Below are 14,063 nucleotides of genomic sequence, written 5' to 3'. Positions count from 1 at the left end.
GTTGGTTTGTTTCCTAATATATAACCTATTTCTCATATAGAATTAATGAGCATGGATGACCTGTCATACTCTCATTAACAGAAGGAATTTCATCTCAGATGAACCTACAAATTCTGGCTAAACCATAAGTACAAAATATTTTATAAATTTAACATAACTATGCATAGCACCATAAATTATTCCTCCCTGTGGGTTGTCTTAGCTAGGGTTTCTACTGCTGGGATTTAAAACACCATGACAGATCACGTTAGGGAGGAGAGATTTATTTCACCTTAAAGCTTGTATTGTCATTATATATAAGGAGATTAGAGAAGGAATTCAGAGGCACAGAACCATTGCCGAGGCCATGAATGAGTGCTGTTTGCTTGATCCCTATGGCTTGATTTGGGTCGCTTTCTTATAGCACCCTGGACCAGAGGTAGCACTGCCCACATTGAGCTGGGCCCTCCCCAATCAATCATCAATCAAGAATATGCACCACAGGCCTGCCCACAAGAAGGCATTTTCTTAATTGAAGTTGCCTCTTCCAGAATGACTCTAGGTTGTGTCAAGCTGACAAAAACTAACCAGCCTTTACAGAACAGCCATGTGATAACTAAACTAGGTTAGGCTAGGCTGGACTAAAGAATTGGCTCTGTATAAAAAAAAGTCTGTCATACAGTAATTTTTTTTTTCAATAAAAGTTTTTCTGTGTAGCCCTGGCTGCCCTGGAACTCACTCTGTAGATCAGGCTACTCTTCTTGAACTCAGAAATCTGCCTCCTGAGTGCTGGGATTAAAGGTGTGCACCATGCCCAGTTTAGGCAATAATAGATTCTGATGTTTATAGCATTTTGAGTTCTCTATGTAATTTTACACTATTTAGTATGTATAATGATGAGGTTCCATTAACATTACCATATTTCATGGAGTATTTGGACAAAAAAATGCCTATAATTAGTATCTTAGACCAGATAAGAATTATTTGCATACTAAAATTTGTCCTGCCTGAAGCTCTGTGATATTGGGAATTGCTGTGACAATGTGAATCATGTTGCAAACAAGGACAAAAATATTGTGGCTTTATAGATTATATATATGTAAATACTATTTTTTAACATAAGGAAGACATTTTAAAGGAAACTAAATTAGGATTTGCGATGTCATTCTTTTCCATGTCTGAATTATGGAAGTCATGTTTATAATATTTAGCCACAAGATTTAAGTTACTGTAGTGAATGTGTTTGAGCAACTAGAAGGTCAATTTTAGTCTACATGTTCCACTTAAAAATAAAATGAGCATTGCTTTCTTATTGAAGCCATCACATTTTTTAATCTCTTAAAAATACAGATTCTTTGAAAAAACATAATTTGTAAATTGTAGGATGTAAGAACATTTGAGTCTGCATGTAAGTTTGCCAACTGATCAAAAACCTCAATATATTCAGCGTTTGTATATTATTTCATTCCATACACTATAACTATTGAATCTTAAGTATAGTTAAAATACACATATGGTTAATAAATTCAATATATTCCTCTAAAGGGGAAATGTTATCTGCAGCTATAATATTAAATAAAGATAAATGGCTTAAATATTCTCAAAGGATATTTTCTCAGGCAGGAATGCGGTACAGCTATCTGTTCACCTACCAAAGTTTGCATCTCCTGATGTACGTGTCATTTGTGTGTGCACTCACACAGGGCATGAGGTGGGAAGCATAATTATTGATGTGAATGTATATGTACCACATACATGAAGGTGCCCGTGGAGGCTAGAAGAAGGCATGTGATCACCTGAAACTGAGTTCCAGGTGGTTGTGAGCTGCCCTGAAATAGGTGAGAAGAACCAAGTTTGGGGTCCTCTAGAAGAGCAGCGAGTGTCTTAACAGCTGAGTTATCTCTCCAGCTTCCCAAAATTGTGTTTAACATTAGTGATTTTAAAGTGAGAATGTGCCTCGAGTGGTGGGGTACACCTTTAATGCCAGCAGCCCAGAGGCAGGCGGACCTCTGTGATTAGGAGGCCAGCCTGGCTTGTGGAGTGATGTCAGGACAGCCATGGCTACACAGGGAGACCCATCTTGTCAGAATGGCAGTGGGAATTTACCGTCAGAGTATTAACATTAACACATGCCGCTTCAGAAAGCCGATCTAAAAGACTTTTCTTTGTATGCATGGAGTATTGAGGATGTAGCAATGTTATTAGAAGCAGTCATATTTTAGGATATATAAAGAAAAGCACTACACTTGGAAATAATACAACTGAATGCCTTGTGTCTAAATGCACACACAGGTTTATATATCCATGTTTAACTTGTTGAATCATTTTGTACAGGAAGAGAAACTAGAATCACATTTTCAAAACCTGGCTACTTTACTTGCTCCAATATACAAAAGAATGGCACCTGATGCATACAATAATCAGGTAAGTTTAAGTGATTATTGATGAGTCAAATATTTGTTCACTATTCATAACCTATCCAGTCCAGAAGTATTTTTTTGTTTGTTTGTTTTTCAAGACAGGGTTTCTCTGTGTAGCTTTGTGCCTTTCCTAGAACTCACTTTGTAGACCAGGATGGCCTCGAACTCACAGAGATCCACCTGCCTCTGCCTCCTGAGTGCTGGGATTAAAGTTTGTGTGATCTACCACTGCCCAGCCACTTTTCCTTTTCTTTTTTTTTTTTTAAGATTTATTTATTTATTATATATACAGCATGTATGACTGCAGCAAAATACCAATTCATTTCAATTTGTGAACATTTTCTAATTGAATCAGACCTGAAGCAGTCATTCTTACTTGATCTTCAGCTTTTTCTTAATGTATATGAGTGCTACCCAGCATATAATATACATATAGAAGAAAATACACACACACACACACACACACACACACACAACACACACACACAAAACAACACACACACACACAAAACACACACACACACACACACACACACACACACATGGTCCCCTGGAACCAGGGTTATAATGGATAGACAACTCTAAACCACGATGTGGGTGTAGGGTCTCTGCAAGAACAGCAAGTGCTCTTAACAGCTGATCTGTCTCTGCAGCCCAACTCTTTCTCTTAATTATTAAAACTACTTGTAGAATTGTTCCTAGTATATGAATTTTGCCATCAAAATGTATACTCTTGGTCTTTTCAGCCTTAAAAACCAAGTTTTTAGTCCTGTTTGTTTGTTTGTTTGTTTTGGTTTTTCGAGACAGGGTTTCTCTGTGTAGCTTTGCGCCTTTTCCTGGAACTCGCTTGGTAGTCCAGGCTGGCCTCAACTCAGAGATCCACCTGCCTCTGCCTCCCGAGTGCTGGGATTTAAAGGCGTGCGCCACCACTGCCAGGTCCTAGCTGATGTTTTATCTACTAATTTATCTCTATGTGAAGATTTTGTTGAATATATTTAAATCATGTGACCCTGACTATGCAGTCTATTTTCACAAGATTATCTTTATGTCTCAAAAATGTGTATTACATTTATTACACATGGGTCCAGATGTCAGATTTTTGCTAGGCATTGTGGATTTGCTTACTTCACAAGTACTAGGCTTACTAGTTAGTGAGGTGATGAGGTCAGAAATTGCTCCAGATTGATTCCCACAACAAAATCATCCAATGAACTCACATGAAGACCTGTTTATAATATAACCACACAGAGGCATCAAGAGATCAGTGTGACTTCTACGTGTTTAGAAATTAAAAAGCAAATATAAAACACAAACAGCAACTGTCACATAATAAAAGCTAGGAAGGGATGTATACAGAGATAAAGCTGTTCCTAAGTATCTGGTACAAAATTTACATGTGGGTCGGGTGGTGGTGGCGCACGCCTTTAATCCCAGCACTCGGGAGGCAGAGGCAGGTGGATCTCTGAGTTTGAGGCCAGTCTGGACTGCCAAGTGAGTTCCAGGAAAAGGCGCAAAGTTACACAGAGAAACCCTGTCTCAAAAAACCAAAAAAAAAAAAAAAAAAAATTTACATGTGATATCAGCCTATAGGATCCATCAATCTACTTTTTGAATGTGTGTTGGAGGTGAGAAAGGATGAAGTGAGAGAATTTTTATTTGAAAAGCAGTCTTAGACATTTTGGAAAGTAACCATAATCAGAGGTATCATCTACACAGATTTTCTTCCATCTCATACAGTTTTCTTTTTACATGGGTTGTTTGCTTAACTATGTAGAAGACTTTAAATGTGATGCAATCCTCATTTGTCTGTGGTGGGTCTAGCGAGAGCAGGAGGGAAAACCCCCAAGACTGGCAGAAAGACTGCAGAGAATGAAGAGAATGGACCTGACTTTGTTCTTAGCAGTGGTTATGTGGGTATACCTAGATCAAAGTTAGACTGAATTCCATAAATGCCACTTCACACATGTTCATGGGCAGGTTGTATTTAGCAATATATGCAATTTGCATGCGCGCACGTGTGTGAATATTAGTGGAAAAAGAGGCCATGAATTTGAAAGAGCAGGTTGGGGGGTTGGAGGGAGAAAAGGGAAGAAATTTGGGACCTGGGAGGGTAAGTCAGTGGTAGGGTACTTACTTCAGTATGTGAAGCCCTGAGTTTGATCCCTGGCATCACACAAGCATGTGCCTGGGGACACACACACACACACACACACACACACACACACACACACACACACATTTTCCTCAGCAATATTGTCAAATGAAACTTGTGTGCCCTATTTTTTGGCATTTCATTATTTTCTAGATATAGAAGTGCAAAATAGTATCAAATAATCTCAATAGTCTCCAGTACCTTCCCACTCACACACATATTCTTCTCAGGTTGAATTTGAACACAGAGCTCCCGAGTGCCGTTTGGGTCTGAAGGAAGGCCGACCATTCTCAGGGGTCACTGCATGTGTGGACTTCTCTGCTCACTCCCACAGAGACCTGCACAACATGGCGAATGGCTGTACAGTGGTAAGTGGCACCCCATGACCCCAGCAACATCTGCTGGTGAAAAGCATGGGTTGTGTGGTGCTGGCTCAGAACAGATGCGGATTGTCTTCCAAAGCAACCTTCCTGGGGTACTACTAGCACTCTCTCTTATGAGTGGCACATTAGGAGAATGTGGACAACCACACGAGAATTTGGGCATTCTTAGCAAGAATCTAAATCATGTCTGTACAGTGTTATTTCAAATGACTTATGAAGAAAACCAAAATTGGGGCTGGGGAGATAGCTTAGTAGTTTAAAGTGTTTGCTGCTCTTGTGGAGGACCTGGGTTCCATTCCCAGCACCCATGGCTCACAGGCACTTCTAACTCCAGGTGAGAGGATTTGGTACATTCTCCTGGTTTTTGCAGTCATGCTAACATACACATAGACAACCCATCCATACATACAGTTAAAAATCTTCTTAAAAAATTAAATTTCAGCTTTAAAAGTATGTAGTGAATTATAACCAAACAAGTGGGAAAATAAAACACACACACCTTCACTAGCACGTGCAAGACAAGGTACTGATTGTCCTAGCAGAGAAATACAAATGAAAAGCATGTTATCACTGTCAGCATGTTATCGCCACCACAGTTTGTAATGCGCAGTTGAGGAAGTGGTTCAGCTAGGAAAGGCTGACAGAACTGAATTGGATCCCCTGTGCCTTGTAAAAAAAATCCAGTGCTGTAGCAGGTGACTAAGGATGCCTAAGCACTTCCTCCAGCATAGAGGAAGTAGAGACAGAAGGATCTCTAAAGCTTGCTATCCAGCTATCCAGGCAAATCAGTGTATTTTAGGCTCAGTGAGATAGTAAGGTGGTAAGTAATTGACACCCAGTGTCATGCTCATGACACATGCTCAGTAAGTCCAAAGGAGCTCATGATGATGCCTACATATTCCAGTTGCCAAGACAGATTAACACATCCTTGGTTATAAACATATAAAGCTCTGATGCAGAGCTATCAGCCCTAGTTAGATTCAGGAAAACAAGCTGCTCATCACCCTAGTCAGCCCCAGCCATTGGTGACGGCTATATTCTGTAAGGTGGAAGAAACCCACTAACTCAGCCATGCCGTCTGTTCTTCATTCCAGCAAGGTGATTGTAGTGGGAAGTGAGAGTGCCTGCCTTTGAGTGATCGCAGGTTCTACAGGCAAGATGGAAAGGCACTCTCAATGAGAGCTGAGTAGTGATAGATATGTATTTGGAGACATGAAGTTTGGAAAGCATTCTTCACAATTCCTCACATTAGTCATTTAGAAAGATCACATTCCTTTTAAGGGGGAATCTCCCACATTCATTTTTATATCTGTGACCAGGTCGTTTTTATGTCAATTGGCATCTTGTAAATTTTTCTTTCTTTTTTTTTCTTTTTTTATTTTTTGGGGATTGTTGTAGGGGTAGGGTTCAAGACAAGGTTTCTCTGTTAGACTTGCCAGTCCTAGAACTTGCTCTGTAGATTAGGCTAGCCTCAAACTAACCAAGATCCACCTGCCTCCTGAGTTCTGGGATTAAAGTCATGTACCACCACTGCCTGGCTGTAAAGTTTCTTGAGCATAGTAAATTTTTAAAACATGGATGGTTAGGAGTCAGGTCTGAGAGAAGCTGAACTGTGTTGTATTGTCATCCTTTGCCAGCCCATTGCATATAGTGGTCACATGGTTAACTTCCTGAAAGAAAAAAAAATGATCTGTCATGTGGGAAGCAGGAGATTGCTTCATTTCATCTGGAAGAAGTAGATCTTCCCTGAGTTCTAGCTAGAAGTACATGACAAACAGCCACTTCATAGTGATTCCTGATAGATAGACTTGAAAAAGTGTAAATGCGAGGTGCTCTATGTCCTCCATTTGTACATTGTCTTCACTAATGACAGGCAGATCTGTATACATGTCCTTGATCCAGCACACATGCGGGTGCTGGGAGGGAGAAACCTCAGCATGTACACTTTGTTTTGGTCCTGCCACTGAGCCTGGAACGCCTTCCCTCCCCATCAGGTGTGCACCCTCACTAGGGAAGACAATCGGGAAATTGGAGTGAAGCCTGAGGATGAGCAGCTCCATGTCTTGCCCATGTACATACTTGCTCCTGTGGATGAGTTTGGGAGTGCTGAAGGTCAGGAGGAGAAGATACGAAATGGGTCCATTGAGGTTTTGACCTCTTTTCGGAAGAAGAAGATAAAGTTAGCAGTGCGGGCCAAGAGTGACCGACAAAGAAAACTGGAGGCCAGGAAAGCTGCAGCTGAAAAACTTGCTTCCCTGGAGAACTGCTCGAAAGGGAATGAAAAGGACAAGTCTTCCTCACGTACAAAGCAGATGGAAACTGCAAGTCATACGAAGCAGCTGCCAGGTAAACTCCATGTGACAGGTGCTAGCTGTTACCTGGGGCTGTCAACAATCATGGTCTGAGTCTATACCACAGTCTTTGCTCAAGTGGCCAGGTTGAGGCTGCACTGGGCTTGTCAGAGTTTGGTGTACCTTCCATCTCAAACTGGAAAGACATTATACAGGTCGTTTACATGTCGAAAGTAACGGAGTCATGCATTGACAGCTCACCAAGGTTAAGGAGGGAGCATTTGGACACAGATCCAGTGGAGCCAGAGGAAGGTCACAAGACTTCAATATGTCAGAAACTATGCAAGTAAAGCCTCTCAGAATGCAAAACAGCACATTGACAAACAGTAGAAGGGAAGACAGGAAACTTCGGCCAACTCTAAGTCATTGAGCCTAGATATAGATAATTCAAATAGTACTGCACTGAAATGAGTTTGCAAATGCAATTTACAGGATAGAGGGGAAGATGAGTATATTTTTCCATAGACAAGTTAGTTTGATCTAGTTTAGGTAAGGTTCCACACTCATCAGAAGAGTGGTAGTCCTACTAAAGAATGGACATAGAGGAGCTACTAAATAGGAATCCAGTTTTTAGAAAGTATTGGTTTGACCCCAACAACAAGAATGTTGTTTAAATGTACCTTACCACTGATTTGTTTACAGCCAATCCTCTTTGCTTTGAGAGATGAACATCTCCTTCTTACTGGTTTCTGTGATGGAAAGCTGTTCATGCCTCAGAATTGCCACTGCAGGTCCAGTTTGTAGCTTACAAGTCTACAAGGTGTTCTCTGCAATTGTATAAAATGCTTTTTAGAGCCAGGTGGTGGTGGCGCACGCCTTTAATCCCAGCACTCGGGAGGCAGAGGCAGGCGGATCTTTGTGTGTTTGAGGCCCGCCTGGGCTACAGAGCCAGATCCAGGAAAGGTGCAAAGCTACACAGAGAAACCCTGTCTCGAATAACAAAAAAAAAAAAAAAAAAAACACTAAGATGCTTTTTAAGGATAGATAAATGCCATTCTTCTTGTCATTTTAATTCTACAACTAAGTCCTGTCAGGTGCCAGATATTTGAGAGTGGAGTCAAATAAAGCATGTCCCCTTCCTCCAGGAACAGTAGAGGTAAGGGGGACACTGCTGTAATCCAGTCCCTCCTTACCAGACCATGTTTGCATAGAAGATGAGGACATGGTCTAAGTGGAGGAAATGGAGGGAGGTAGGCAGAGGCATTTTGAGTGACTCTGGACACACTTTTTTTTTTTCAAAGTTCAGCATGTATTATTCTAATACTTCAGACACAAAAGATTATGTTGACAATGTTCATCTTTGCTTGGGGGGATTGATTGCCAGTGCTGTTGCATGTATTTAAGTCTCTCCACTACTGCTCTTAAAATAACAGTCCACTGTATTTGTTCCTGCTCTCTCCTTAGAACAAGTGCGGCTTTCAGGATCAGTCATTCAGCAGCCCCAGCCACTCCAGAGGTACCTTCAGCAAGTGCCACAGTCACACCAGCCACAGCCACCACAACCACCACAGACACAGCCACCACAGACACAGCCACAGCCACAGCCACAGCCACAGCATAACTTGCCCAGTAACACTCAGTCTGAGTCCATTGGCTCTTACTCCACCAACCCATACATGAGACGGCCCAATCCACTTAGTCCTTATCCAAACTCTTCACACACTTCAGATATTTATGGAGATGCCAACCATGTGAACCTTTATCCCACCTCATCTCAAGCTGCAAGTTCATATTTGAGTCCTTCTGACCCCATGAACCCCTACCCTGGGCATTTCAATCAGAATAACCAATATGCAGCATATCAGTGCAATGGGAATGTGTCCGTGGACAACTGCTCTCCTTTCTTAGGTTCTTACTCCCAGTCTCAGCCTGGGGATCTGTGTAGATATCCAGGCCAGGACCATCTCACCAAGCTGAACCTCCCACCAATCCACACATTTTACCAACAGAGGTACTTAAGTTATGGAAACCAAAACATGCAGGGAGATGCCTTTACCAACTGTCCCATAAATCCAAATGTACACTACCTGGCAACTATTTCTGCTTATCCCACCCCTGAGATGGATGGCCATTTCACGGGAGCTGCCTCCAGATTACCACACAGCATGAGCAATCCAAACACTGACGTCAGAAACAGTGAGCATCATCCACCTTCTCACACGACCCACAGCTACACCACAGCAGCTGCGGGCAGGACGAACAGCTCCAACGACGCCTTCCACAAGGAGGACGCCATGCTCTCGCACACAGTGAATGGGCTATCAAGGGTGCTTCCAGGGTTTAATCACGGTAGTCCTGCTTCTGCCCAAGGTCTATTACCCAATCCGCCTGAGAGCAGTCAGGAGAAGCAGCCTGGGGCAGCAAGCCAGGACATGGCTTCTTCTGTGGAGGAGGCTGCTTCTGTGGAGGTTTGGTCAGACAGTGAGCACTGCTTTCTGGATCCCGACATTGGAGGTGTGGCTGTGGCTCTAACTCATGGATCAATTCTCATTGAGTGTGCAAAGAGAGAGTATCATGCCACCACCAAAGTAAATAATCCTAAAAGAGGTAACGCCGCAAGGATCTCACTTGTATTTTATCAGCATAAGAACATGAATGAACCAAAACATGGTTTGGCTCGCTGGGAAGCCAAAGTGGCAGAAAAGAACCGAGGGAAAGAGGAAGAGTGTGGACCAGACCACGTGTCTCAGAAAAGCCATGGCAAAAGGGTGAAACGTGAGCCCACCGAGTTGCAGGAACCTTCTGAGCCCAGTTACCTGCGCTTCATCCAGTCCCTGGCTGAGAACACAGGGTCCCTGACCACAAACTCCACAGTGACTACATCTCCATATGCCTGCACTCGGGTCACGGGGCCTTACAACACATTTAAATGATGCTGCCCCTTGTGCCAGACCAAGAACAACCTCTCTCTCATGGCATGGGCAGTAGGGGCAGGTCACAGCATCCATGACAAATGCAGTGTGTGTGTGTGTGTGTATGTGTGCATTGGGGGCATGTCAGCTCACCAGCAAAATAGGGATTAATTTTATCATTGCACTTAATCTCCACTGACTTCCCAAGTGGTCACTGGAGGCATTCAGGAAGAAGACCAAAGCATCCTATGCAAAGGGAAGGTGAGAAGAAAGTGCTCTACAATTCCTATTTTCAAAACCACTGGTTCTCTTATTGGCTATGGTCTTTTGTGTGAGATGCTCCCCAACCACTCGACACATGTGACCACTTCTGAAACCAAGTTTGCATAGTCATGGGACACAGTACTGTAGTAGGACAGTTGCAGGAATCATCTGGTGCTGATCTATGATGTACCGAATACTGGAATCGTGGCTTTTTAGCATGCAGTTTTTACTGTAATATCTTAATATTAACTTATTTATCCAAGTAGCTACAGGAAGATTACGTGAATAATGGAAAAACACTGAATTCATTTGGGTGTTACATGAAATGGTGCTACAAAAATGGTGTCTTTAATAGCTGAAGAATTGATGCCTTTTTATCACGCTACCAGTACAGTCTTGGTGCCCTTGAAGAACTGGGGTACCTTCCATTTACATTTCTGTCTTATTCTTATACAGCTTACTTTTTAAAATGTGGACATTTTAAAGGCCTGGATTGTGCTCATCCAGTGATGTCTTTGTAGGACTATAAACATAATGTATACATATACACATTTTTATATGTGCAAATACGTGTATATTGAAATATTTTAAGTGGTGTTTTAGAAGCACTTTGCCTACCTAAGCTTTGGCAACTTGAACAATGCTAAGGTACTGAGATGTTTTTTTAAAAAGTTTACTTTCATTTAGGATTAAAAGATTATTTTTTTTAAAGGAAAGCTTTTAAAACATTTGCTTTTAGCCATGTATCTGCTGATGAGCAGTATTCTTTGTTGACACGGCCTGTAAAATCCAAACCGAAGCTGAACGGATATGTTAGTCCACAAAACACATGCTTTCTGGTGCTCATCTTACATGCTATACTAATGGTATGACAAGTTCATTGCTTCTGTGTGTCCAGTTTCAGATTCTCTGCTAATGCAGGCAATAACTAGCTGAACGCTACAGAGCCAGCCAAGCTTGTCCACTTAAGCTGTCTGGTGGGCCTGTATATTCTTCAGGACAGCAGCAGGCTGCCTCTGTGTGACTCATGCATTGCAATGTCATTTCTTTGCTCAAGTGTTCTAGTTACCAGGAAGCTGGAGTGGACTGATGCCTGCGTCAGTTGAGTAGACAGGGTTGAGTCCATATGAATCTGTTGGTTACAAAACAAAATCCCTAAACAAAATAGGCAGCTGGTTTGCTGTGGTGATTTCAAATCATAATTTGTATAAAAAGATAAAAGTTGTATAGTAAATTAAATTGTAAAACAAAACTTTTTTAACGAAATGCTTTAGTATTTTAGTACTGTAAAAAATTAAATATATACATATGTATATATAGTATATATATATATATATATATGAGATTGAAGCAAAATTCACATCACGATGGTGCTACTCAGACTGCTACACAGATGCTAATGTGAGCTAAGAATTGATTATAAGTTTGAGTGATGTTCCTACTTGTCATATACCTCAACACTAGTTTGGCAATGGGATATATTGAACTAAGTGAAAGCTTATAGCATTGTATACCACCATTTTTAAAAAAGTCTTTTTATTATTAAAACATACCGTTTTTTAATACTTGATTTCTTAGCAAGTATAACTTGAATTTCAAACTTTTTGTTCTAAAAATTCAGGGATATTTCAGCTCGTTCTCCTTATGCCAACATGTCATCTGTGTTTATGTAAAGTTGTCAGTTAATATATTTTTCAGGGATTTAATTCTTATTTCAAATCCCTCCTATTTTGTTTGTACATGGACTGATAGCTGCAACTAATTTTGTAAACTTGTTGACTTTTGATTATAAAGAAAAGCATTTTTAAAGTTTGGAGAGTTTCAGTGATTTTAAAAAGTAAACAATTTAAAATAGAATACACTGACCTGATAAAGGGAAACTTGTGAAAGAAAAGGTCATCACGTGGCTGTTGGCCAAGTCCTCAAAGGTTTTTGATCTAGTAATGACTACAGGTTCCTGTCCATGAGTGTCTTTAAACAGTGCTAGAACCTGCTGGTGTGCTGTGCAATAGGACTCTTGTTACATTGTGGCCTAAATATGGTGTTGCTTACTAGCTTTTCAATTAGCTTTATAATCAGTGGAGACCTTTGTAATTAATTGGTCACATTTTGTCATTAAAACTTTCCAAATGTCTCCTTGGTGCACACACACACACTAAACGTAAGTTTAATGGTTTTCACACCATGATGTTGAGTCCACAACATCGAGTTCCTGCAGGTGCGTTTGGCAATGTTGAGCCATCCATTCATGAGGAATGCTTGCTTTTGTATGTCACCCACTGTCACTTGTCAAACTGCTGGCCAACAGGAACAGGGAGTGCGGTTTAGAGAGGGCGGGTCATGTAGGAAGAGAGGCAATTAAATGATATGCAACCTCTCAATTAGATCAATGGAAAGCAGCCCAGTGATTGGCTTCTATAGGAGTAGGTTGACTACAGAGCCATACTTGAAAGTGTTCCTGCATGGTGTCAACATTGCTTGAATGAAATTTTCATCTTGATTGACGAACAGTGAGGGAGAGTTCACTTTACAAAGGTAGTTGTTAACTTAGGAAAAGGTTTTGCAGTTTGACACTAAGATATTGAACTTCTGTGTGCATTTTTCTATGGATTATTTTTTTAACTTAGTTTCATTCATGAGATACTGGGTTTGTTTATAAAATCTGAGGGTGGTTATAAATACTGTAAGTATTGTAATGTTATGCAGGCTATTTGAAAGCTGTTTATTATTATATCATTCCTGATAATGCTATGTGAGTGTTTTTAATAAAATTTATATTTATTTAATGCACTCGAAGTATCTATTGCAGAAGTTTCTGTTCTATAAAGAAGGTAAAGTGGGATGAAGTGGGTTTTGTTTTACAGTTCCTTTTACACAGTTCTTCCACATGTTCAATGAAATCAAAATGAATACCCCAAAGCTGTTTCTCTGCTCATCACTCCCTCTTCTCTCTTTCAGCCTATTTATTTCCTCTACACATAAAGACAGGTAATCGGGAATGGAGTGACCACAGCAGCTGACCCTAGGATGTCATTTCAGCTGTCAGCATCAGCTGGTACACATTCTCAGGCTTAAGCCCTGGTCTGAGTCGGTAATCGAAGCCTGTTCGTGCTAACTCCTAAATGTCCATGGCCTGCCTATGCAAGGCCTTCAAGAGTCTGGTGCAGGAAAGGTTGCCTGAGCAGTACTAGCTCTACCTGTCCCATGTGGCTTCGGGAGGCTTGAAGCAACGGTGCCTTCAGCCCAGCCCCATCTATTCTTTGCATGTCCATCATGTCAGTTTGCAACCCCACAGCACTCTGGTTGCAATGCTTCCCGGATCCACAGGGCATGGTTAACAATTATGAGAGTCTTGTAGCTTAACTATTCCCAAATTAGAGGGCAATCATTTTCATCATGCCTATAATAAGGGAACTTCCTCTTCCATATTTTTTTCTTTTGGCCTAGGGACAAATTTGACTCAAGTGGTTCAAGCTTTGGGCCCTGGTAACTTTCAGCTCACTGACAGATGCCTTCCATGACTGCTCCAAGCCTGTATGCCATGAGCAACCACCCAGCTTTTTGAAAGTTGAATCCCCTGGGCATCATCTACTCAAACCTCCATGAGTTCCCACCATCCACTTAATGTAAGGTCAGAGAGCCGCAGTCAAACACTACACACC

At 41.2% G+C, this 14,063-nt stretch overlaps 1 protein-coding gene across 4 annotated transcripts in view; it reads left to right on the top strand.

Moving 5' to 3' along the window:
* Positions 1–13,191, top strand: part of Tet2 (tet methylcytosine dioxygenase 2) — an 82,520-nt gene extending 69,329 nt beyond the window's left edge. The window contains exons 8-11 of one of the 4 annotated variants that reach the window (XM_028857217.2): positions 2,314–2,403; positions 4,782–4,919; positions 6,929–7,280; positions 8,690–13,191. In XM_028857217.2, coding sequence (XP_028713050.1) covers positions 2,314–2,403; positions 4,782–4,919; positions 6,929–7,280; positions 8,690–10,158 — 2,049 coding nt within the window. In that variant the 3' untranslated portion in view covers positions 10,159–13,191. Of the gene's footprint in view, positions 1–40; positions 2,404–4,781; positions 4,920–6,928; positions 7,281–8,689 lie in introns of those variants that run through there. The other 3 variants (XM_028857224.2, XM_037207124.1, XM_037207122.1) reach the window with 3 other exon arrangements.
* The last annotated feature ends 872 nt before the right edge of the window (positions 13,192–14,063 follow it).

This window comes from Peromyscus leucopus, chromosome 6 (assembly GCF_004664715.2).
Source record: "Peromyscus leucopus breed LL Stock chromosome 6, UCI_PerLeu_2.1, whole genome shotgun sequence".
Lineage (NCBI taxonomy): Eukaryota > Metazoa > Chordata > Mammalia > Rodentia > Cricetidae > Peromyscus > Peromyscus leucopus.
The sequence above is the reverse complement of the archived record's forward strand: the minus strand, read 5'-3'. Positions and strand labels throughout refer to the sequence as shown.